Source organism: Ischnura elegans, chromosome 7, assembly GCF_921293095.1.
Source record: "Ischnura elegans chromosome 7, ioIscEleg1.1, whole genome shotgun sequence".
Taxonomy (NCBI): Eukaryota; Metazoa; Arthropoda; class Insecta; order Odonata; family Coenagrionidae; genus Ischnura; species Ischnura elegans.
The window spans coordinates 18433606-18459839 of NC_060252.1; the positions used below are offsets into that span (position 1 = coordinate 18433606).

The 26234-nt window shown below is 38.0% G+C and overlaps 2 protein-coding genes across 2 annotated transcripts in view; both read left to right on the plus strand.

Moving 5' to 3' along the window:
- LOC124161979 (lipase 3-like) overlaps nucleotides 1-26234 on the plus strand; it is a 159369-nt gene that overhangs the window by 61043 nt on the left and 72092 nt on the right. The window lies entirely within an intron of this gene.
- Nucleotides 1025-26149, plus strand: LOC124161981 (lipase 3-like). Its single transcript, XM_046538272.1, has 9 exons — nucleotides 1025-1089; nucleotides 5391-5581; nucleotides 10584-10785; nucleotides 12553-12667; nucleotides 14174-14417; nucleotides 18386-18544; nucleotides 22076-22160; nucleotides 24633-24775; nucleotides 25897-26149. The coding sequence occupies exons 2-9, from the start codon at nucleotides 5435-5437 to the stop codon at nucleotides 26047-26049; spliced, it is 1248 nt and encodes a 415-aa protein (XP_046394228.1). The 5' UTR covers nucleotides 1025-1089; nucleotides 5391-5434; the 3' UTR covers nucleotides 26050-26149.

The window sequence follows — 26234 nt, forward strand, 5'->3', positions numbered from 1 at the left end:
TAACAAAAGTCATCTGGATGGTTCACGCACTATCTAGGCTCGAATAAAGCTAAGCAACTTCTCAGCGATTACATTATAATAAGCTGTAATTTCCTGCGATCAACAAAATTCTCAAACTATTCTGAAAAAACTCGGTTGAAACCAATTTGATTCCAATGTGAAGCACTCTTTTATATTTTGAATTCATAAGTTAGAAGCAAGATTATTCCATGCAAGCTAAATTTTAATGCGCCATTGTGGGTACTTAAGCACTGAATTTTTAATCAAGAGAAAGTCACGATTCCCCCAAAAAAATAGGGGGTAGGATGTGCCGCGTAAGTTCAGTCCTGCTGGACTATAGTCTGCGCCAGAGAGAGGCTCACGGGCGCCGCGCCGATTACATTACATCTACAGCTGCATCTACATAACAACCTGCGAGCCACGTCATGGGTGTTTAACAGGGAGCACATGCGTCAGCAGTGGATTTGCGCAAATAAAGAATTTTCACGTGCACAAAAAAGCGTTAATAGCAATTGTAGTCACAGCGGATGCAGTACCGCGCGATTGTCAACAAACACCCACATCAATATTAGCGATGATACGACGTTTTTTCTTAAAATACCGTAAATACTGCAGTGGCAGATATATAAAAGTATGCAAACAACTGAACTTCCTGTTGAAAATAAGATTTTTTTCTTGAAAAAGGTCTATTGCGTCAATCAATAACTTGTATTGGAGTGCGATTTCACCGTTGATTAAATAGAAGAAAATGTTTTCGCAGGTTTGAGAATCGGATGTCTTTTATTCGTCCGGTCTTTTTCGGAGTGATAAGAAATTATTATGCTCGTTCTAGAGGTCATTTTATAAATATTTATTGGCGCAAATCATCATGGGACACGTGACACATGGGTGATACCTGGGTGAGACATGGGTGATACTAACATCCGTGAGGGATGATGTCTTCCGATTTCCCCCCTTTGGTGGGTCTACGGTAGCTCGAAATGCCATATAAGCAGAGTCCCACAGCATTTCCAAGTCACCTGCACCAGGACAGCGGAATTGTGAAGACCAGAGGAATCTGATCCAGAATCATCCCATACGATATATTTGGTAAGTTTTAGTATTTAAACTCAATGAATACGCCAATACTTGCAGTATCTTTCACCTGATAGACTCATAATAATGTTACTGAAAATATTTAAATACGAAATAATGAATTAACGGCCTAAATGTTTGCTTCACATTGGTGGCATCTCGAAATTTTCATAGCAATATCATACATTATGCATCATTGCGTAGGATTTATTGAATAACAATTTTATTTAATTATTTTTATTTAATATTAGTTATAAATTTTTATTTTCGATTACTAAGATCGCAATTTTGCACTGTTTCTCGCGGAAAAATATTGTGATATTTGCCAGGACGACCCTGTGCCCCACATGAGATAGAGTGAAAATCGCATTGACCCATGGCCCCCTAAATGGCAACTGTAATTAATAGATAGCCCCAAAACGTGTACGAAGTACCACCTAACACCTATGTTAGTCCTTTTTAACTAGGGAAAAAAACTAATTATTACACCTTTCCGTTAGGCAAAACATCTTTCTTCGTTTACGATTTCTTTTGGTCATGAAATGACAAAGAGATTCTCTTTTTTTGTTCTTTATGTTACACTGAATGATATTTATTTTTAATTGCTCAAGCAATATAAGCCATTATCGTAGTCTTTGAATCTCTTACGGCTTCAATTCTAATTTATTTCTGATAATTTGTGTATCACTTTCTCTACGGATTTAGCAGAATTTTTTTTAACTGCGCGGATTTTCTTTGTATTCTATAAATTTAACGTACACAGTGTATTCGCGCTGAATCTATTATACTCGTTACATATTAAGGGTATGGCATTTCGAATCGGAGTAGTACCTCTCTCTTGCTATATCATCCAAAAATATTTCCAAGAAAGCTTGACGAATCCAGAGGCGGTCTGGGTTGATTGGGGGCCCTAGATAAGGGCTTATGGTGTGGCACTCTTTACTAAAAATATACTCCAATGAATTCACACTTCACTTGGGACATTATCTCTCCTATTATAAAATTCGAAATCTCAGCAGAACTTCGATGTATTATATGTCAGCATCAACATCTCCGGTTGTACACCTCAGTCCTAATCGGTCACTCTCAGATGGAAATCAGGAGGAGGTCTTCTCCGATTTTTCAATACCCCATTACCCTCCCAGTTGCGTTTCTCCGAGTAGTATACGGTACTTCAATTTTTATTCATCCTTCGCCATGTTTCCGCTACTGTTAAGACTGCCTCCAACAAGCTGACTTCTTTTCCCACTTTCGCCTGCTGACAAAGGCATCTTAAATCAAGATACGAACATAACCTTCTCGATCGCAAGAAAAACGCGTTCTGGCAATTTGCTCGTCAGTCCTTCCGGAAAAGCTAAAAATCCTTCAAAATCAATTGCATTCAAATACGTGGGTAGCGATTTTTTCCGTTTTGCTCAGATAGGCGAAGGAAAATTCAGAGGAGCGTTCTCAATGTGCGCACATGATGCCTTCGAATGCGTCACAATTTTACGGAGTTCATCGCGAGTCATGCTCTGGGTTGCAGGAGACTGAGCAGTCGGTCGCGTATTTGGACGAAGAAGATAGGAAATGGTTTGCCTTGTTTGAATTTCCCTCACTGACCAAAGAATAACAACCCACTGGCAAGGAAACCCACCATCCCGCGGAGCGATAGTGGCGGCATAAACCTTGTTGGAATACTTTTTTCCCTCATAGAACATACGGAAGGAAGGCCTTCTTGGCTGAAGGGCTGCCTTCGAGTTCCAATTCCTTCCCTGCAGGCATCTTTATCCCTCGTCGTGACTTTGTAAAATGAGCTGGAAATGGCTCTTTGTCGTATCCATTCCGTTGTAAAACGGCTCACACACTTTTTTTGGTCTCGTCACTGATTATGCAAGTAAATTCACTTTCAAAAGTCGGTCCCCACGGCCAGCGCGAGCAACTGCGATATCCGCTGGGTTTGAACTTCGGGTATTGCCAATGCCTTCTGTGCCTTGAAAGGTCCAGTTTGACTTACTCTCACCGTCCGTGAAAGTCCTACCGAGGCATTCTTCGCTATTCCAAAAGTTTTCGCGACCTCCTTGACTCCCGGTGCCAGAACACAAGGCGAAGCATAACTTATCAGTCACGCGAATCTCAATCTGATAGTATTCTGAGATAGATAGTCTGAGTAGTCTGGCTTGTACTAAAAAATACCGAGACGTATCTGCGTGGCAACGCACGTATAAAGAAGAAACGAAAATCGGAATTTACGTCTGAAAGAGTATTCTAAAAGTTGCCAAAAAATAATCTTCTAGATTATGGTTTTAGCAGAATATTACCAAACACCATCAATGCATATTGCTCTGTTTTTAAGTATTTTAGACACTCTGATAGGCGCATTCATTATTCCTAAACATTTTCTTGGTATATCCTATGGTTTTCTAAGTGCCTGATCACACGAGAAATCAAAAATACAATTATGCGCTAAATTATTATGTTTACTTTGCTTTGCTTTGATATTTATTCTAGTCGTTACTAACATTTCCGTAAGTAAATATTTAGATATTGCTCTATATATTTTAAGTATCACTAAGTAATTAACCCACATCTCCAAGTTCGTCGAAAGTTCGAGTGTCTTAATAGTCATCATAAATATATAAAAATCTATCGGAAGCATTACTTACATGACTTGTTTGCCTATTTTTATTATCCACTTTAAGGCACATTTAGTATATATTTTATCTTGCCCCTTCCATTTAGAGGTCAAACTAATTCTTTATCCTATTTCGTTCCTATTTTCTGTTAGAATGTCGTAATAGGCGTCTGGTGATATCATGCATATCAATGACATCCACATTATTATAAATGAATTCAAAGCAACAATAGAACTTACACTCACGTAATAAATACCTTCAGTCAGTCTTGTAGGTGAACAGATACTGAGTTTTTCGGGTAATTTTAAGTGTAATATATGCTCTTTCTAAGTGTTACGTTTAATCGTTAGAATACTTAAATAATAATAATAATAATGATAATAGTATAGCTTGCAACATGACTTTGCTCTAATCTAAAATCCTAACATTATGGTTAAAACAATGAAATTTTTTTTTTTAATGTTAATCTTCGTAATATAACGCAGCATGTTTTCCAACGCACCTGAATATGCATCAGAGAAAACATATTGAAAAAAAATTATTTATAGAATTTTACAAGGATTAGGAATTTTGAATCGTACTTTTTGTCCAACAAATTTCTCTTTTAATGTAATAAAAACTAGGGATAACATAACATTGGTGATTTGAATTAAAATTCATTAGTGAAAAAATAATATGCCTACATTCCACTTTTTAGGAAGACCATCAACAGATGTGAAGGATGCGTTACACATTACACATCTTAAATCAATAAAATGTACTCAAGGTACGTGCGTAAATCGATTCATTTTCTGAGGCATAGACCGGAATTGAAATGAGTTGAAGTGCAGTATTTCTGCGTGAAATTTTCATGTACAGCCTAGAAATGGTTGTTTTTTTATTAAGTGGCATATTTTATTCCCTTGAGCAATAAAAGACTCAAATAAATGTTAGGCAGAACTTTGTTAGACCATTTCCTTTTTATTTGGAAACAGCTGTTGTCCTAATATCCCCCGCTACACGCCTATTGAGGCTGCTTGGGAGTTAGTATGTAGATGTACTATTAATGGTACAACAATAAGAGGTGGTTCCACATTTCAGAGTAACTGGTTAAGTAAGTAATAAATCCGTTATTTATAGAGTTCGCCGGTTGAAATTGCCGAGTTCGAGCAAATTTTCTCTATGTTGGAAAAAATAACACCTCTTTGTGTCCCGTGAATGTTTTTAATGTAATTTAAGGATATAATACACTCTTCGATGTCAAGAAAATTCTTAGCACAAGAATATTTTCTGGAACCGCAAATTATTTCGGCATCCCCCTAAACTAAAGCAAATACTGCGAGTATGTATTTAAGAGGGGCCTAGTTTTGAATCAAAATGACGCCACTCGATTAAAAAACTTTCCTTTACTTTTAATGAACACAAATCTGTTAATGGCAATGAAAATGAAGAGAAATCAAAGTGCTCCTCCTCCCATAAACGAATGCATTGATTTCATCAAGAATAAATCATCAAACAGGTTTTACTACACTGAGAGTGATAAACGATATAAGGAAGTTCATCTACCTTCGAGTGACTGTAGGTGGGAAAAATGTAGGGATAGATCTTGAGAAATTGCGAAAAAAATGCTGAAAAGGAGTGGAGAGAAAAATGAAAGCCATTGTTGGACCTTGGAGCACGTGCGGGATATGGACTTGAAGTATATGTAAGAATCGTTTCTAGGATGGACACACCGAGATATCTGGTGGAAGATCAAGTACTTAAACATGGGGACCACAAGACTGCTCTGCCTCGCGGTCACTCTACTGGCCGTCGCGGCGTCCGTTTGTGCACAAGAAGACAGCTACTCCGAGGGAGTGCCTCAACTGTCGCTGTATAGTAAAAAGGGGAACCCAGATGCAGCTCTACCCACTGTAAGTCGAATTTTTTTATATTTTTCTCCACCAACAGATAAATATAATTTCAGTGCAAAACATCCTCTTAAACACGAATTAGGCTGGGAGACACTTCAAAATCGGAGGCAACGTGTCAGACTTAAAATTCTAGAGTTTGATTTCGCCTCACTTTTTTCAAAGAAGAACAGTTTTACTAATTTTAAATCAAAATTTTAATTTTTGTTTCTGATTGTTAACAAGCGTAACCATCGTCAAAAGAATCATTCTTAACGCATTTTGCAAGCATCATTTTAAATTCCTAATTGCTATAAATTCTGGAAATCATTCATCAAGTGCAATAATTTTTCTCTCTGCTGCATTGCCAGTTAAGATAAAGCGTCACAATACAAAGTTAAACACAAAAAATCTTTCAAATAAATACAATGAATAATTCTTAATTTTTAATTATAGCTTTAATAACACTGGACGGAAAAAAATAATTTTTTCTCGAGCTCTGATACCATTCCCACTGATTCCAATGTAAGATGACCTCCTGAATCCGAATATGACATCCGTTTTCCTCCATCACCCACCATTCTTGGGGGGTAGCCCCCCCTCTAGTTTTCATCACTTTTGAAATAATTTGGAGGAATGAAAGGGATTATATTAACATTTATTTTTATTATTAGGTTTTTGAGAGGTGAAAAGTTCTAAAACACGATAATTAATGGTAATGATGTGCATTTGGGGGGATTAGTTTCCGTTACTGATTAAAAATCACTTTAAAAATTATCAACCTTTTCTTTTTTCGCTATTTTTTCACTTATTTTCTTCATATTTCAGCTCCCAGTTCATCTTTCCCTACCCGAAATATATCAGAATAATGCAAAAATATTCAACAGCTTATATAGGCAATAGTCAAAATATTTAAAGAAAAGGCATAGAAAAAATAATGAAAACGTGTCTCAACAGTTCAGAAGGTACGCTGCCACGCTGGCGCTCTCAATACCACCCGCACATCAAGAAAGAGAAAAATAACTATTGTGAAGAACGATGAATAACATGAGTAATTTGGTGTTTGATTTCCCTTTATACATCCCACTGTCCCTCTCACTGGGATTCTTCTTCCTCATAGGAATATCTCCCCGGGATGGTGGTAGAGAAATTGCGTATGCTTGGTTTCGCTAGGTAGGGCCCCCTTCGCTTCTATAGCGCTGGGGTGTTTCATCCCTATACGCCTCCTTTCCATTCCCTTCCTTTCCCTGGAGGCTTCGGCAAGCGCCGATCGCGACGGCGCCTCTATCCTTTTTCCTTCCCATCCAGCCCCTCCCCGGGTGATCGGGCGTATAAGGCTCGGCCTTGGGTTCCCGGCCCCGGTGGTTGTATCCTGGAAGAGCTCCCCATGAGCTCTCATGATTCTTCCCTTTATACACTGAGGTGGAAGTTTCTCATACAAAAACCAGCAGCAGTCCTAATATAAACACCAAATTTCCCGCGTTCAACTTATCTGAAAATCTCCTCTCAAATTTGGTGTTATCTTCATGGAACCGTCCCCAATGTTAATCTTAAACTGCTCCAAAATATTCTATGAAAAGGTCAAGGTGTTAATGAAAGAAATGCATTTTAGTGTTATGTTACACCCCACGGCCTAATACGCTGACAGAAATTCCTCGACATGGGCGAAATAATCATCACTTCTTTGTCACCCAAAAAGTTCTAACACACGTTTCAGAATCCGAGCCAAGCTCGATTTTCTTTATGATTCAGGTGTTTCATAAACGTCAAATCTTGGAAAAGTTTCCTAATCTTTGGGACCACGAATTTCTTCCTTTGTTTTAGACTCACTAAGAAAAGTACTTCAAGTTAAAAAATTGAAATTCAGCTCCTGTCTTGCCGATTGCTTTCAAAAAATATTTCATCTGTCGTAGTTTGATGTGCAATGGTGGCAAGTGAATATTTTCTGTCGTAACCATGGAAACATGAGAGAAATTTTTATGATCGTGAGTGAATCTTTTGCGCAGAGGCCAGTTCCGTAAGATGTAATGATTTTCTCGGGCGCGGCTGCTGTTTTCACAAAGGAAGCAGCAGTGTTTCGTGAAGCCTGATTGCAGTCCCGTGAGTAGAGCGACAACGTTCAGATCATCGCAAACTTACCAATTATAATCACTATAGTTAATATTTTCAAGGATTCGGCTGATATTTCCGTACGTATCTTTCATATCGGCAGAGTATTTAGATAGGACAGAAGGTATCTCATTGCCATTGGACAACAGGACACCGAAAGAATAGACTCTGGGATCGCTAGAGGTATACCGAGGGAAGTTGACGACAACTTCAACGCATTATTGATTGGAGAGGCTGATACTTTGTGGAACTCCATGATTAAGGAGAAAGAATACTTTTTAACTCTAATGACAATATAAAAACCTCAATCTTATGTTTTTCATGGTATTAGAAAGTATTACTTTTCCTTTTCTTTAGCTGCGAAAGGAAGAGAGTTACCGTCCATGCCAGAGCGGGAGAGGCACTGCGAGGGCCAGCGTAGTGAAATAAATCTTCCGAGCTATGCGAAATATTTTAATTATTGTTGCTATGGTATGCAACAAAATATTTTTATTGTTGCTGCTGTTTCTTGTTGTCATATATTTTTATCATTCGGGGAGGGTTTTGTGAAATGGAAGCTGGAAGTTTTTAAAAATACGCGAAAATTCGCGAAAAAATGACAAAATTGATAATTTTTAATGCGTTTTTACACAATTTACGAGGACTAATTCCCCCCAAAACTACCTCTTTACTTGTATAATTAAATATTTAGAATTTTGCACCCTTCAAACCCCTAGAAAAATTTTAAATGATAAAATAATCCTTTTAATTCCTCCAAATGACCGAAAAGTCATAAAAATTGGAGGGGAGGAGCTCCCCCAAACATGGTGGGTGATAGGGAAAAACGGAGTTCATATTCGGATTTAGGAGGTCATTTTACGTAATAATCAACAGGAATGGTGTCAGGGCCGATTTTCATGCCGTCCAGTGTAATTTGTTTTGAATGTTACCACGTACCACGGTCATCATTCGGAAACAGCATGCCAGGCTTAAATTTCTAGAACTTAGTAAATTATAAAACCTACTTCTAAAATTTATATCTAATTAATAGACGGACAAGGAGAATGCCATCTTAGAGCTTCACACATTCTATAGATCCGACGAAGAATACAATTCGGGACGAAATGAAAATCCCGATATACCGGGATTTAGCATACTAATATCCAAGAGTTTCGGGATAAATGTACCTTTTTGCTATCACTAATGAGTTAGTCATTTTGGAAATGAAATACGATGCATTAAAAATTAATTATAGTTCCTTATAAATTATTCGTTATAGAAACATAGCGATTGCCAAAATTAAAAACATTGTGTGAATATTAGAATTATGTCTAACGTTCAATGAATGGACTTTGCCAGGAAACAGAAGACACTATTTACAGAAGACAAATATCCTGTGGAAGAGGCTCCATGCCCTGGGACTAATCAGAATAATGAAAATATTTCCGCAGCAGTTTGTATTTAACTTTTAAAACAGAAATGGAGTATGAAATTTTAATTAAGAAAATGACGTTTTCTCTATCACCACTGACGGTGCAAGTGTAATGGCAAAGGTAGGTAATGCCGGAGAATTCTAAACTTTGTTCAGATTATGACGTCCACCTTGCAGTCATTAATGTTTTGTTCAAGTCTGAGGGTAGAGGAAACGTAATGGACAAAATATATCGTTGCATTTTTAACAAAACCAAATATTTAGATATTTTGCTGTATTTTTACAGTTTTAAATACCAAAGATAAAAAGATTCATAACAAATAAAGTAAACAAACGCATAACGAAGATATCAATGCTTCAGATAAGCTTTTTTTTCCACTCCTATTTCCTTAACTTTGTATTGAGTGGTTTTATAAAAGTATAAAATCTTTTATTAATTTGTATTGGTAGTTATAATCAGTGTTATTTTGCTCTATTTTTACTCAATATATTCATATGATGTTCAGTCATTTTTACATTTTAATCCCATACATACCTGAAACATTTGAGAAAAATCGCGTATTCCCAGGATCAAAGAATCTCATCGGGATTACAATCGTGAGATCCGAAAAGAAAGATATTTTGCGTTTTTTTAATAGGCACAGGAATACAATTTTCTCTAATCAATAAAAGACTTAGGTGAAAGAAGGGTGGGAATCGGAAAAAAATAATTTTAATTGGCACCTTCAATTTTTTTTGTAAACGGCTGGTGCCCTAACACACGCTGCACGCCTGTTGGGGCAGATATCGGGGCAGTACGTGGAAGGTAGTATGCGTGTGGGGCTATGTGTTTTATCCGATTTAATGCAGAGAAATATGAATCAAAAATTAAAGTGAAAAGGTGGAATAGAATTGTGCAATTAAACGGGAAAACAACGATTAAGAAGTGAAGAATTACTTAGGCGCACTTTGCACTTACTACATGATGTTAAATTTATCAACTCGCGAACGAGGAGGAACGCTGTAAATGAAAAAAAAATGCATATCGATGGCTAAGTTCTAACGACACGTATCTCAAATTCGGCCGATTTGAGACAGATATCTTAAACAAAGTGTGATAACTTAAGAAATAAAATAAAATACAAGCAAAAGACAACTCCTTGTTTGCAAATGAATGCTTCTTTTTCAGTTTTATGAATTTTTAGTTTTTAATTTCAGTCCACAATCAAAAACATTAATCGACAATTTGCTCTCCTGAAAATTTTCTATTTTGTAGATACGTGTTGTTAGAACTTAGCCATCGATGTACTTTCCATATGTCCTCTAATTTATTGTTAGAAAACTGGTTCATTTTGGGTTTTCATCTATTTGAAGTTTTGAAAATGGGTCCGTCAATTACAAATCACCAGGGCATTCTTGAAATTATACTTTAAAAGCAAAAAAAAAAGTTTACTCTCCCCTTTTTTCCCTTCTGTTGGCCGATCCCGTCACTGTAACACTTTCATTTTCGGTGCGTTTCCCTCACAGGACGAGATCATCAGGAGACACGGCTACCCTTCCGAGACACACCAAGTGACCACTGAGGATGGATACGTGTTGACGATGCACCGCATTCCCCGGGGGAGGTACTCGTACGGTACGAGATGCAAGAGGCCTGTCGTATTCCTGCAGCACTGCCTCCTCTGCAGTTCTGCAGTCTGGGTCTTCATGGGCCCAGAGAACGGACTCGGTAAGGTGACGACCACGCAGGGGGAAATATTCTACAGTCCTACAGAAGGCTATGCACAGTGGACGAATTTTTTAACAGAAAAGAATATTCCAAAAGCCAATAGGGTAATTTCCTTCATCAAAGAAAACGAAAGGCATTGATTGGGATTCGTTACCCACCATTAATTTATTCATAATATGCAAATTCCTTGGTTTTAGAAATACCGGTTTAGACGAATGGCAATGGTCAATTTTATCCTCATTTGAAAAGGGCCAGATTGGCGCCCATGCGATGGCACTCCACGTGACGTCACAAGGACCTAGTTTCTATACGAGTAGATAGGAGTTTTACTTCGTCTAAGATTACCAATGCATGCGTGAGGCGCAGAGCTCAAGGAAACATCTGTTAATAATCACACATTAAGAATGCCTAAGTTCGGAAAGTTTCCTTCGTTTGATAAGGTATTAATTATCCTTATTTAAGCCAAGCGCTACCTGCTATCAGGGCACTCTGCTACCTGCTAGCATCCTGCGTCGTATCAGCGCTCAAAGCCTCGCCCTAAGGTCACCTGACTTGCGGCATCGGGAACCAAAACGACGTCACACGGAGTTTTCCCAGCATACCTACTTAGCCGTCGAGTTTTTGCGCGCTTGAAAATTTTCACTTATCATTTAATCGCGAAAAATAGATATCTTCATTTAAAAACCTAAAAGCGTGAAATACGTATCCCGGGAGTAATAATCTTTCGATTTAGGCAATAAAAAAATAATAGGAAACCACCCTATTGCCGTGGTTGGAAGGCTATCATATTATGTTTCGTTATTATTGGCAAGTGAAACGAAACTAAAATGAAAACCTGTAAAATTTCAATAGTTTCGTTCCCAGGAGCGGAATGTAGAAGCGAAACGAAATGTACTTAAGTATTACTGCCCTTAGCATATGTAACCTTCCCATAAGATATTCATGGGATTAGATGTTCACGTGTCAATTTTACTAATATTTCTCCACAGTTTGGTGTACATACTACAAAATTTACATGCACTTAATTGAAAGAATTAAAAAATTTTGCACGAAAAGTTACTTTTAAAGTCAATCTTCACAGAAATCCCTAGATACATTAAAACTTCGAATATTTATGTAATATATCCTTTATATCTACATCTATCCAATGAGTGACGTAACTAGGAATATGCTTGGGGGAGGTGTCGGGAAATATTTAAAATTTGACGCATCTCAATGACTCAAATGAATTAATGCCATGATATTAATAAATGATCTTTAATTTGACGATCATACAAATATCATACATCAAAACTGGGCAATAGTTTCAAATTTATTATTTCTCTGAGGCTTTGGGGGGGTATCTATTCCCTCATCACCCTTTCATAGTTACGCCACGGTATCCTATACATCGATGGCTAAGTTCTAACAACTTGTATCTCAAATTCGGCCGTTTTGAGACAGGTATCTTAAATATAGTGTAATAAAATTAATAAAATAAAATACAAGCAAAACACATCTCTTTGTTTGCAAATGAATGCTTATTTTCAGTGAACTTTTGTTTTTTTTCAGTGTACAATAAAAAATATTAATCGTTTTCGTGCTCTCCTGAAAAGTTGGTATTTTAGAGATACGTGTAGTTACAACTTAGCCATCGATATCCCCTTCGCATTAACAGGAAAACTCATAATAACTGGACAATTCATAAAAAATCAACTATAAATTTATCAATCAGGTTTATCGCGAAAAGCTTTCTATGACACAAGGTGTTTGTTTTCTGCTCTGCAGCGTTCATCCTGGCTGACCAAGGATTCGACGTTTGGATGGGCAATGCACGAGGAAACGAGTACTCCAGGCGCCATAAATGGCTCGACCCCAAGGAATCTGAGTTCTGGGACTTCTCGTGAGTATTCTCATAATTAGAAAGAGAGTTCTTAAATGAAACCAAATAATGCATGGCATAACGAAAAAAATAATTTGTGGGTAGCTAGACAAGTGACTTCAATTTCAATGTTTCTCTATATCGGACGACTGTTCATTTATTTAATTATATAACTAAGTTGATCACATACAGCATTTATGTCAATTTACAATGAAACGGCAACATAATAATAATGGATTTAAGTGAGAAGTTTATTATATAAACAACAGCAGAACATAAAAGGCAAGATTCAAAAAAATACAAATAAAACATTTCCACGAAAATAGGAACGGGGAAGAAGGTGGAGCTTAGTTTTTTTTTACAGATATATGGGAAATGGCTAGGTTGATGAAACAGTCAGATGAGAGCAGGATACAATCGTTATTATTGTATCAGGCAGAGAATTAAGAAGTGGGGAGAGGCGGTAGTACAGGGATTGTTTGATAGGAGAAGGTCTGGGAAAAGGCAAGAAGAAAAAAGAATGTGAACGAGCGGAATGGCTAGGAACTCGGACATTAAGGAGGTGAAATAACGCAGGAAAATCAATATTCGAATTAAGAATGTTGTAAATTAAATATAACTATTGTAACTATCTCTTCGGTTGGAAGAAGTGACAGGAACTGGTCAAAATCCGGTGTGTGCTACTATGGAACTTTGTACCACTAACTTTTCTTCTATATTCGGATGACCTAAAACTCTTTTTTGACCATTCAATCACTAGTTGACCTCCAACAATTACAGAACTGCCTTAATGAACTAGATAGCTTGGTAAAATCAATTTATTTAACTTTAAATTTAAATGTGATACATTCCGTGAAATTAACTCGGAAGACGGCTTGAGAATCTCTCCTTCAGTATAAACCATCTGATCATTCCTTGGCCCAATTAACAAATATAAAACATTTTGGGATAATATTTCATACTCAATCAACATTTAGCCAACACTGTACTTGTAACAAATGTAATTAATTCAAATTGATTTGATTTATTTTTCGACAGTGTTAAAGTTTCAACCTTATTTAACCATTTACACTTCTATTCAGTTCATCAGTGGGGTCACTTTGTGAATATTTCTCCACAGTCCGGTCGCCATGTTATAAACTTTATTATCATTCAATTGAAGTCATTTGCAGAGAAAAAATTTCCACGCATAAAAATAAAAATTTTTGTGACAATCGTTGAAATAGTGATGAATATCAGACTTTAAAATACAGTGTGGACATAAATTATGAATACAGCTATCGCAAGTGAGATGCAATCATGGGACATGCATATGACATAGTGGTATGGCTCCTATATGGGAATGCATTGCACCTGTAAATATATAAATGCTTTCTTTGTTTAAACTATTGATCATATAGCCCCATATAGGGGATGATTCCAGAACAGCTATGGACTGTAATTCCACAAAGTTTAATTAATTTCTGAGACTCAACTTTCGGACACTCCCCTTGTCAGAGATTTAAACTCCTTTCAATTTCCTAACAGGTGGAACGAGATGGGCTACTACGATCTGCCGGCTGAGTTCGACTACATCCGGCGTCGGACGGGTCAGCCGAAGCTGTCGTACGTTGGCTTCTCATTGGGCACCACCATGTTCTTCGTGATGGGCGCCAGTCGACCAGAGTACAACACCAGGATCCGGGCCATGCACGCCCTCGCCCCAATAGCATTTGTCGGGAAAATGGAGAGCCCCATCAAACTGCTCGCTCCATTACTCTCCCATTCCAACGTGAGTTAAACGCACTCTCATTCCGACGCAATGGCGTCACACGTCAGAGCGAATGTAGCTATTTATTTAAAGAAGTTTTAATGGGGTAGGTAGAGAAAGATAAGAGAAGATTTAAGAACGTCTTTTTCCATCAAGGCATTTTCTCATTGCATAAAAGCGAAGATTTGCGATAGCTGGCACGGAATTGTCGCGAGTTGATGACATCATTGGTTTTATACCTCCATGGTGTCTTCATAATAACGATCCAATTGAGAGGGGTGCGAGAGGCCGAGCAGTAACGGAGAAACGGTCGCCAGGAGACAATGACGTCACCAATTTTATTGTGGCTTTAAGGTATCGATGTTTCGCCCTTTATAGCTGGAGAAGTGGAAAACGTATAGATAAACCGAAAAATAGGATTCTATTAATTTTCCCATCCTATCACAATTGACAAAAATTAGAACTTGGTGAATTGGCTCATTGATAACAGATTCAGAAACTAAGATCACCAACTAGAAACATCGGTATTGGGTTCAGAATTTGAGATAATTACGCTAGTGCCTATGATAAAATACTAGCAACAAAAACACAACACTTAATTCATAAAAATAGGCTCGTTCGCTAACCACATAACCAACTAGTAGCACGATGATAAATTCGTCACTGGCAGAGGCATTTGTGATAATCACGGCCATGCTTTTGATCTACGTGTAGTATTAGTAACAAGCCACCACCCGATCATCATGAAAGTGGGCTCCTATACCAACTTACATAACCAACCAGCAACAAGATACTAACTTCGGCAGAGGCACTCAAATATGGATAATCATCACCGTGCATATGATCTTATACTGGAGACAAACTCCTCTGAAGACTATAAAATATTCTGTGATCGCTATCGACCATAAAAGTGCAACTTCATAAGGCATATTACATGTTTTCGAAGAAATCCCTTTTGACGCCTTTTCATGCCATTAAATTGATTCCGTTTTTTCCCGATAAGAGACGCAATTTTCTCAATTTAATCTGAATAAGAAAAAAAAGAATCAAGAATTTACTAAGCTAACTGTAATCGCAGTTGGACATCCTTAATGCTAAACCCATGTGCTAAACAATGAAGAATTGAAAAAAATCCTCTGACAGTGTCGGCAAACTCAACTTATCTGGTGAAATGGTGAAGTAGCCACACACTGAAAAGATTACAGATGTGCCAAGGTGGTTGCTTCAGTGATGCCAGTCACCGTTCACCATTCACTTGAGAGAGTCAATCACAAATGACCGATCGTCTTTCACTAATAATGTCAATCGCTCTCCATGCTAGTCGTGACCTATGCCAATCATCACCGATGTCAATTACGACCGATATCTTTCGCAGACGACATCTATCGCAAGCAATGTAACTGAAACATGATCGGTCAAGAATGATAGAAATATCACGATCAGTTAGTTTACGAATGACGACGACTGATATCGGTCACGAGTGGCCTATGAACGACTTCACTTGTAGTTGGCCAAAAAGATTGTATCGCTCGTCGAAGTGATACTGTTCATCAAACGATCACGCAAAAGATCTCAATTGCGCACGTTGCTTGCTCACAATCAGTCCGTCACTATGTGCTGGCGGACTCTTACTCCAATCAGTCCATCACTATGTGCTGGCGGACTCAAGTGGCTGCTTAGAGGAGGCAACAATTCCATCCCGTCGGAGGCTGATTTCTGTTGCCACTTCGGTCGCATTTTAATCGGTTCTCAAACATGCCTGCGGCGTGGTGACGAGTACAATGCGATCCACTTTTTTTTTCAAAATTTTGATGCATAATGATTGTGATTGCGAGTAGTTGAATTGAAAAGTAATGAATTTAGTAGATCACATTATCATCCGTAAGAATTTCGATCAATAGCCCCAATATACATCCGTGAAACTTGGATCAATTGGTCATCAGCGCGCGAGTGGCGACTTTTGTAAACCCATTTAAATGCGCGGTGGGTGACATCACATTTGGAGCCCGACTTGTGGATACTCTCATGTAATATTCGTGCTCTTACTTTTAGATGCCATTCTTAAGCCATAGAGCAAGCAGAATTCGGAGAGATGAGGTATTTTGTTGAAAATTGGTCCAAAAGTAGTCAAAACTGCGGATGTAGGAATTGTCCAAGGAGGTTGTTTCCTGAATATTTTTAATGCACTTGTTAACATGCATAAAAATGCATTACTCATTCTTGTGGAATGCTACTCTTTGTTCAGTACAAATTTACTATCGTGATTTTGAGCGCCAATTCCATTTATTAAACTACAGTTTCCGTCCAAAAAACACTAGTATTAATCATAAAGAGTGTTATGATGCCAAAATTTCACTGCCAAGCAAAACTTTCTGTCCTAGACATGCTGTTCGATTATCCTAAAGGTATTTTTCATGCTGATTCCGAGACTGACCACAGGTTTATTTTTTATCAAGTTTAGTTTCCGTAGCACATCCGGATTAAATACGCATTGAAGGATATTTTACTATATAAATCTTAAATCTAAAAGAATGTGAAAAATGGGTACCTAATTTGAATTTTCTTTCATATTTAGCATCTAGCAAGTCCCTTTTAAGTGTCCAGCAGTAATCATATCGCTGAACTTTCCTCGGTACCATTTTCCATGCGTAAAATATCACTATCAGCACCAAGGTTTGGTGGAAAAAAGTTCAGATGTGATGTGAGTCAAGAAAATGAATTTTAAACACGTATTGCAGTCCATTTTTTGGTACAATTCTTTTAGATCGACCATCAGACCGTGATAGTATTCAACAACGATGTTTCCGATAAATATTCAAACCACATTTTTGAGAGCATTCCACGTGGCGAAGGTTAGAACTGCAAAATTTAAAAAATATCGTGGAAATGCGCTAATGCATGAACGAAATTAGATCAGTGGCTATTTTTCCATCTCACGTCACGTCACGAATTTATTAAAAATTGATATTTTTTAAGAAGAAATACTATGAAAAGCGAGAATTTCACAGTTTATGAAATTTAAGTATGCATGATGGATCTATTACCTATTTAGTGATTCTTTCTTATACTGCTCTGAATTATAAAAAAATCTAATTGACTTTTCGAATAACCCTTTCAAAAAAGGTTTGTCTTCCGACAACTTTATCTCATTAAAAAAAAAAAATATTATATAATATACTCAGAGTATATTGAATAATATACTCTGAGTTTGTTTTAAATAAAGCACCTAATAAAAAAGTTGAGTTTTATATTTGAAATAAGCTTAGGTTCAAGTAATCTGAGCCATTTATATCACACCTTTCATATACGCTTCTCGATAGACACGATCGTTGTGGGGTCCTTCGGCGACTGCCGACAACCCGACCTGGCAAGACCACCCATGGAGATAGTTACCTATTGCATGCAATTCACGCATCCAGGGAAATTACGACTCTTGCACCACGAGGATTTTTGTTTGATATTTTTTCTTAGCAAGTAGAAGCATGAAGAAATTCATTGTACTAATGTATTTCCAACTATAATATTTCCTGATTAGCGGAATTGCTTTTCTTGAGCCGCCTCGTATCCTGAGAATTTTTTCGGGAGCTTCTAGGGGGTTGTGAAGAACGAACCTTTTTGGATAGCAGCTCCACGCTCTACCAAAAAGGTTATATTCACGACCGATTTCGGTCACTTAATTTGCTCATCATTCTTTGCTTAGCAGTCATTCTTTGATACATTTCTTTTGATAAACGAAAATAGCCGGGTTCATAAAAAAGGCCTAACCTTTGCGGCTACCACAGACAAAGTTAAGCATGGATACAGTTGAAAAATTTATCACACCCTAACAGGGAGATTATAACAACAAAATGAAAAAACATTGAGAGCCGGACTCTACAAAACGGCGCAAATAAAAAATTCCCGTTATTTTTTTAAACAAACCTCGTATCCCTAAAATGAAAATTATCACCCGAGCGACTATTAACTTCCTTTCTTTCCCTCATTTGCAGTGGATAGCCAATATGCTGGGCCTGGCTGAATTCCTTCCGAGTTCGGATCTTTTGCCGTTCCTGGGCAAAGTGGGTTGCAAGGACGATGCAATAGCGCAGGACCTCTGCACCAACATCCTCTTCCTGATAGCAGGACACAACTCTGCACAGCTCAACAGGGTGAGAATTGACAACAAACTTATCAATCCACAGCTCAGAGTATGAACCAGAGCATTCAAATTGGCAGCGCATTAACCAAAGTCTGACATCCCAGCATTGAAAACCCCAACTTCAGTTAGATGTGAAATGCGTAATAATAGAATTAATTTAAACCGTAACACTCCTCTTTTAGCTCGTAAAGCGATTCACTTTGTAATTTCAGTCGAAGGGTTGTTTTGGATAAGCTAGGGTAGAGCTCATCCCAGATGAGTCCCCGGCATCTTCCAACCTCTCCCCTACTGGCTCTGCGTCCTCTTCTTGCCCGCTTAGTCCGTCATTTTTGTTCTGACGCCACATGTACATTCGTCCGGTTTCAGCCATGTGCTCTCACAGGAAGTGTTTTTGGTAATTCACTGCGATATACCACGTGTTTTTGCAGTTTTTTATTCAAAGAAGGTTCGACATTCTGATTTTATATCGCTAATTGGGTATATTCGAGTTTGAAAACTGCCATAGTAGGTTGAAAAATTATACGGTGAGGAAAAGATGCATTGTGCTAGACCAGGGGTCTCCAAAATACGGCCCGCGGAGGGCTTTCATCCAGCCCGCGCAATCGGTTCAAGTAGCGCGCGATTCTCGTTCGTTTGACTCTGTGAGACGTCGCCTGGAGCATTGCAGTGCTGCGCTGCAGGTCAAAGTCGCCTTCAACTGTTCGTAAATAAGAAATAGTCGCCCCCAGATACTTCAGTAGACGTTGGAATCGAATACTTCAGTCATCGGCAAAGTTGCTATCCGGCCCGCGGGGCGATTCGGAACTTGGAATTTGGCCCTCGTGGCCTAGTAAATTGGAGACCTCTGTGATAGACTAAGCCTCAGCCGCATGAATACCACCCTTTTGGGAAAGGGGGACAGCTCCTTTCCTTCGGTTACCTCGCACTTTCACAATTTTAGTTCGGAATGTCTTTTTGGATGGATAAAAGGATGACGTGTCATATTCTAGCAAATACTTTTTACCAACGATAACATTTTCAACGCAATAATTATAGGTTCATTCCAATTCACTGCAGTGTTTACTTTGCAACAATGTGTTTTGAGAAATTATATCCGGGTACTTTTTCCACTGATACTGCAGCAAACGCCGATGTTGACATATCGATCACGTATACACGACATGACAAACGCCTGAATCCTTTTCTCGTCATTTTCACACAGTGCCCACGTTTCCGCGCCGAAAAGCCCAACGCTCCATATCAAACTCATCACTAGCCTTTTCTTTACGCTCTTTGGCAGCGTTCCGTTCTTCAATTCTGTCCCAAATATTTGCAACCACCTCCTCACTAACGACATTATCTTTCAGATATTCGTATCTTAACACTTAGTGTACTGGTGTATTTAAATATAGAGGAACGACGTCACCGAGTAGACGTATTGAGATTGAAAATATGTTCCAGTTTGGGCGAACTACTTTTGATTTAAATATGGTTAAAAAGATTATGTTTAAAGTATAACATTACCTAATCAAACATTACAATACGTTGATCAATAAAAAAAAGCGTACAAAAACTGTAAACGCGCTGCCAAATACGTATATTTTGCTTTAAAATTGTGTAAGATGACGCACCTAATTAACGAGAATCTTCGTTATCCATCTGGAAAAAAATGACGTGAATTCTTAACACGTACACAACCTGTTTAACCTAAGACCTTCCAGGAGAAAATACACCCCCAGAATTAATATTTCTGAGCTGATCGAAAAGCTACATGCTTTTCCGTGCAAGACATATCAAGTAAAAATGCTCGGAGACTCAATGATTGCCTCCCAAGTGAATGCTACTCAATGGAAAGAAATGCGTCATCCGGCTGAGAACAAACATAGTCGACAATCGCGTCATCGCACATCGAACCACCTTAATCGACAGTTATCTAACGCCGATTATCTCAAACGTCTTCAAGTAATTAAAAATGATTGCGGAGTGCTTTCACAATGAGTACAACTTTCCAACTCATATCACCACCTCCTATTATTCAAAGAGTTTCTTAACACTAGCAGTTCGCGGAAATTTGTCACCACCTATAATGCAAGGGAATGCGTCTTTTTGACCCATCAAGTTTTCTAGCTTCATGCACAATTCTGTCATCAATGCGTTCAATTATTTGGCATATTTTCGTAATGAAGAGTGTAATACAGGAGGGCTAATAACTTGCTCATCACCATCGCTGGTCAACAATCCTAAGATTTTCAAAGCACTGCAGGAACTCGTGACTTCGTGCGCAGTCATGCGCACGGGTGCAAAGTTGAATACACCAAAGGATGAAGTTCGCCATGAAAAAATATTTGACTTAGCCGGGATTCGAACCCGGATCTTCCGATTGCCGGTCAGGTGTGTTAACCAGTTACACTACCAAGCCATTTTCTCAGAGCGAACTTCGGGATGGTTTTTTTTTATCGTAAGATTAGTTTTACGTAGCTCTCCACTCAATTCTCCTCTCAGCTAATCTTTTCTTATCTACGTATTTCCTTTTTCATATCCTCCTCTAACTGTTCCATATGTTTTATTATAAGTCCTTTTTGCCGTTCATGCCATCTACTTGTCTCTCGAAGATTGTCTTCATCAGACGTTCATGTCTAAAGACGTGGCCTTTTAGGTTATTCCCTCTACATTTCAAGGTTTCCATGACGCTTCTCTCCGACTCCCCATTACTTACTCGGTCGGTCCATTTGATCCTCATCAAATAATTTTCTGTCAATAAAATTCCTTAGACAAATGAAATTTTAGTCGACCCCAAGATGTGCAATATATATTGCGATCCAAGTAACCCGAAAAGCAGCATAATCCTCATTATCGTAGAATAACTCTGAAATGGAATAAAAAGGCTAGCATATCATTCTTCGTGTATCCTGATGTGTTATTTTATCCGTTACCTAGTAAATCCCCTGGGTGTGCTGAGGGAAATGGAAAGAAATCGGGCCTCAATAAGAGGAAATAGAGGAATAAGAGGACCACTCATGTTGGCCTAAATAAATATTTTTTTGTCAATATCTCTTACGGTGAGTTCGCACTTTCCATAGTAGTCTGAATAAATTTGATTAGAATTGCCTTACGGGGAATAAGAGTATACATCATTCCCGCGACAAGAATACATACTGTTGCCATGGGACACCAGCTCAAAATCTACCCAAAGGTTGGTTGGTAGGGATCACCGATTATCGCGAATAAAATATTTGTAGAATAATATTATTCGCATTTATACGCACGATTTCATGTATTCCTTTATCTACAATGTTTCTCTTCCAAAAAATGCAACTAACAGTGACATCACGGGAAGGGTCGAGTCCACTGATCAGTGAAATATGAGCTCATATTTTATCTTTACGCCCCTTAAACGAATGACATACACAATATTTTAGAATGTCCGGTCGATCAGGAAGCGGGCCAAGTACTTTCGGAGTGATCCCTAGGGGAAAGAACGGTAAAAGTATGATACAGGTCTCGCCTACCAAACAATGAAAATGAATAACAGCATAAATACCACACCACTTTCCTTCCACAGACAACGCTTCCAGTGATTCTGGGCCACCTACCGGCGGGTACTTCGACCAAAACTTTTATTCACTACGCCCAAGGAGTCCTAACAGGCAAGTACCATCTAAAAATTGTTTACAAATAAAATCTCTCCCACAACCTTATGAAGATTAAATTTTCGTAGACCTAAATGTTTATTTCTAAAAATTTATCCAATAACTATTTACTGATCCTTATCTGCACTGCGGTAGAAGATTAGTGATAACTCAGATACTCAGTATAAATGTCACTCAGATACTCAGCCTAAATTAGCTCATCACTGATAGAAAGTTGGCCAAGCAAGCAATAGGTACGTTCATAAGGTAGACTATTCGCCAAGGTATCCTTTCTCATGAGGATATAGTTCCGGACAAAAGGCCAAGATGGAAAGTTTACGTGAAAAATCGCGGTATACGAGGAGAAAAACGAAGATTTGTGTCGGCTATAATTTACGTTATTTTCTTGCGTAAGCTTTTGCGATGCATGATTGAAACGAATAATCTTTTCCAAGGTACCACCGTACTACTTGTTTCGGGATGACGAGATTTTCGCCAGCCAACCAGACAGTATCTTACGAAGAAGTATTTGATGAAGACGGCCATACATAAATGCAGGACATGTGCCTCGATCCCTCTGCGTCAAACTCCACTTCTGACCTGAACATCTAGGCGAGATTTCCAGCGAAACTGTCGTCCTCAGACAACAAACAACGGGAATGAAATAGAGGAAAACATGATCGCATTACTTATTTTCCTTTCCAGTCGCCAGGCAGTGACGTCACAATCATGTTTATTAAGCGACGATAATTCTTCACAGTCTCCTTTCTAGCCTGACCTTCTACTACGCTTGAGTAGGACAGACCGCAGGGCTAGAATGCGAATGAAGTGTGACCGTGAAAATAGTGTGGAGATATTGTAAAAGTCCTCAAAGGACTTCTCGTTTTCCTATGACATATTTCTAAACTCGCTTTGTTGTTTGTCGTCCGGGTCAAATATTGCAACTGAATTTGAACCCTCTTCCCGATTAGCTATCAGGCTGACATTTTCAGGATTAATCAGAACCAGATGATAATGCAATGTTGTAACATTTTCACTATGATTGGATCTGTATCTCGATTTTGATTCAGAATATTAAATTAAATAATATGAAGATTAATTTAAAACAATGGCCACCAAAATCTGATGGCGGTGTTGCGGTCATTAAAAGGAACGAGTTCGTTTGTCTCACTGAAATTTCTGCTTTAATTATCAAAACACTTCAATACTAAAATTCAATTGCACTGCAAATTGTGGTTCTATATTTAATTAATTGATAGATCTCAAGATTTTTACATTTAAAATAAAAAAGAAAATTAATTTAACAATGTAAAAAGAGATATTTATAAAAAATGGTTTTCTTGAGAATTAAAAATAACGAAATAAATTTTCTAAGAGACTAACAAAGTCTCTTCAGTCTACGTTTATTTTTCAAAAAACTATTACTGTCTGTAAAAAAAGGAAGATACCCGAGTTTGAGGAGCTCCAGCGTCTAAACGAAGCAAATGTACTTTTTTGAGAAAAATTGAAGTACAGGAAAAACTACTGAGGCGAAGATTTTTTAAAGTACACGATACAACGTAGAAATAAATTCTCTTTCGTATGATTCTTGTTGCATTGCAATTGATTGCTTCGTTTAGGCCAGGGGTTCCCAAACTTGGGGGCGCGCCCCCCTGGGGTGGCGTGGAAAATTTCCAGGGGGGGCGTGACACCCAAATGAAAAAAAAAAATACAAAAATAATTTCCTCAGATCTTTGAAATAAAGTCTTTCTAAGTTTTCATAATTGTTTTTGTAAAGTTTCAATAAAGTTGTAAGCTTTATCAAAGAAGGTTACAGGTAATTATATTCGTTTTTCATGTAGTACTTGTTTTAATTTTCATCATACGTACAATTATTGAATCTTTCCATTCTGCGTTACCGCATTCAACAGTGAACAAAAAAATCTACCGACTCACCGTATCAAGTCGGCACATACTTGTACGAGTACAAGTAGGAGTAGGTATGTACGGCACCGTGGAAATAGGGTATTTCAAAATGGAGAGCTGATATGTGTAGCGGGGGGGGGGGGGCGTTGTACAAAAAAGTTTGGGAACCCCTGGTTTAGACGCTAGAGCTCCTCAAACTCGGGTATCTGGCTTTTTTTTACAGACAGTAAATTTATTATTACTGCAATTTATTAATACTGCAACATGTCAAAAGTTGAATATTGTACAGTTTGTATCAAGAAAAATAAGGTTAAGCATATGCAAAAAGACGGAGAAAACCATATATGAGCACCAATCATGCATAAATCAGCAGAGATGCAAAGCCATGTATTCTAGTAACAAGCTTGGATTGACCTTGTATCACTGCATCATATTTAATATGTATACTTAGGCAAATAATATTTCCAGTTTCTTAGCGGTCAATTCTAATCCATTGGTGAATGAAACTTATTCTCGCTGTAATTATTCTCATCAGTATTCCTGTGATAACTAAATCTATTCTGTGTTTACCATTTTGCTCCACAGGTGACTTCCGCCTGTTTGACTATGGCTTGGCCGGTAACCTGAAGAGGTACGGGTCAGCGAAGCCTCCTAAGTATGACCTTGGCTTGGTCACCGCACCGGTCAACCTCCACTATTCCAGCAACGACTGGCTCGCGAACGTTATGGTAAATGGTGAATCGAGCTATAAATCCGACTTAACTCTAACCTTTGGCCAATTTTACAATTACAGAATTTGACTGAAAAGGAAAAAATAGCTACATCACTATGGATTACAGGTTTATTTCCATAGGAAAAGAATCCCTTCGGATCGTGCATCAAACTACAGGCCGCTGCGTAGAAATCTACGCCAAAGAGTTTCCTTAATTAAAATGGCAGTTTCGCAGACCGAGATGATGACGAAAAATCAAGTAGCCTGGAGAGCGAGAAGGCCTGTTCATTGGCTCGGATAGCCAAAGGTACATGGATCGATTCTCTGTCCATGACAAATTTTATGTTAGCGACTTTATGCTAACCTCATGCGCCTTTTCTTCGACAGAATTAAAATAACCCATATAATTACAAAATTTGCTATTCCGTCTCGAAATCTCGTCCGTCATATAATTTAAAAAATATACCTAATCAAAAAGTTTGACTAAGCTGGCTGATTGATTTGATAATATACCTTTCCCTCAGAATTTTTATGCTAATGAAGTCGTACATTTATTTATTACCATAACATTATATCATCATATATCTCATCAATGTAGTATATTGTGATATTCATCGTAAGTCAAAAATTGTGAAATTGGTCTCTCCTACCCGTTTGACTTATCATTTGGACGTATTTCTTCTCTTTTACATCCCTGATAACCTTTCCTAAGTAACTCATTCGGGGCCGTCCCTTACCTTTCTTCTCTTCTATGATTATTTTCCTCAGGCAACCATGCCTTAAAATGTGGAAAACTGTCCCGTCTTCTCCTCAAGGTTTTCAGAAGACTTCGCTTTTCTGAAAACTGTGTACAAATAAAATCTCTCCCACAACCTTATGAAAAAATTGAATGAAGATTTTCGTAGACCTAAATCTTTATTTCTAAAAATTTATCCCATAAATATTCACTGATCCATATTTTCACTGCAACAGAAGATTAGTGATAACTCAGTCTAAATGTACACCTTCACTAATCGAAAGTTCTTCTGAACACTTTTTCATTACTTACTCGATCGTTCCATTTTATCTCCATCATCACACGAGGAAACAGGATTTTTTAAATTGATAACCTTTTTTATTCTTCATCTATTCATGAAGGATGTTAGGAAGCTGGCGGATAAACTGCCCAACTTGAAGAGGATGATCCTTGTTCCCGACCCAAAGTTCAACCATCTGGACTACTTGCTCGCGATTGATGTGAGGAGACTCCTCTACAACCGCCTTGTGCACATGCTTAAGAACGAAGTATAAGAATAGTACCAGTATTGGCACCAGAGAAATGTCTTCGTTCACCAAGTTGTTGCCTACCTCCGATCTGTTGAAATAAATATTTGAATTCAACAAGCATAAATCTTGACTTTTTTTAATCTACCCTATGCAAAAATAGGCCCTGAGGATGGTTTACAAATAAACCGAAACGTTGGTAAAACACATCC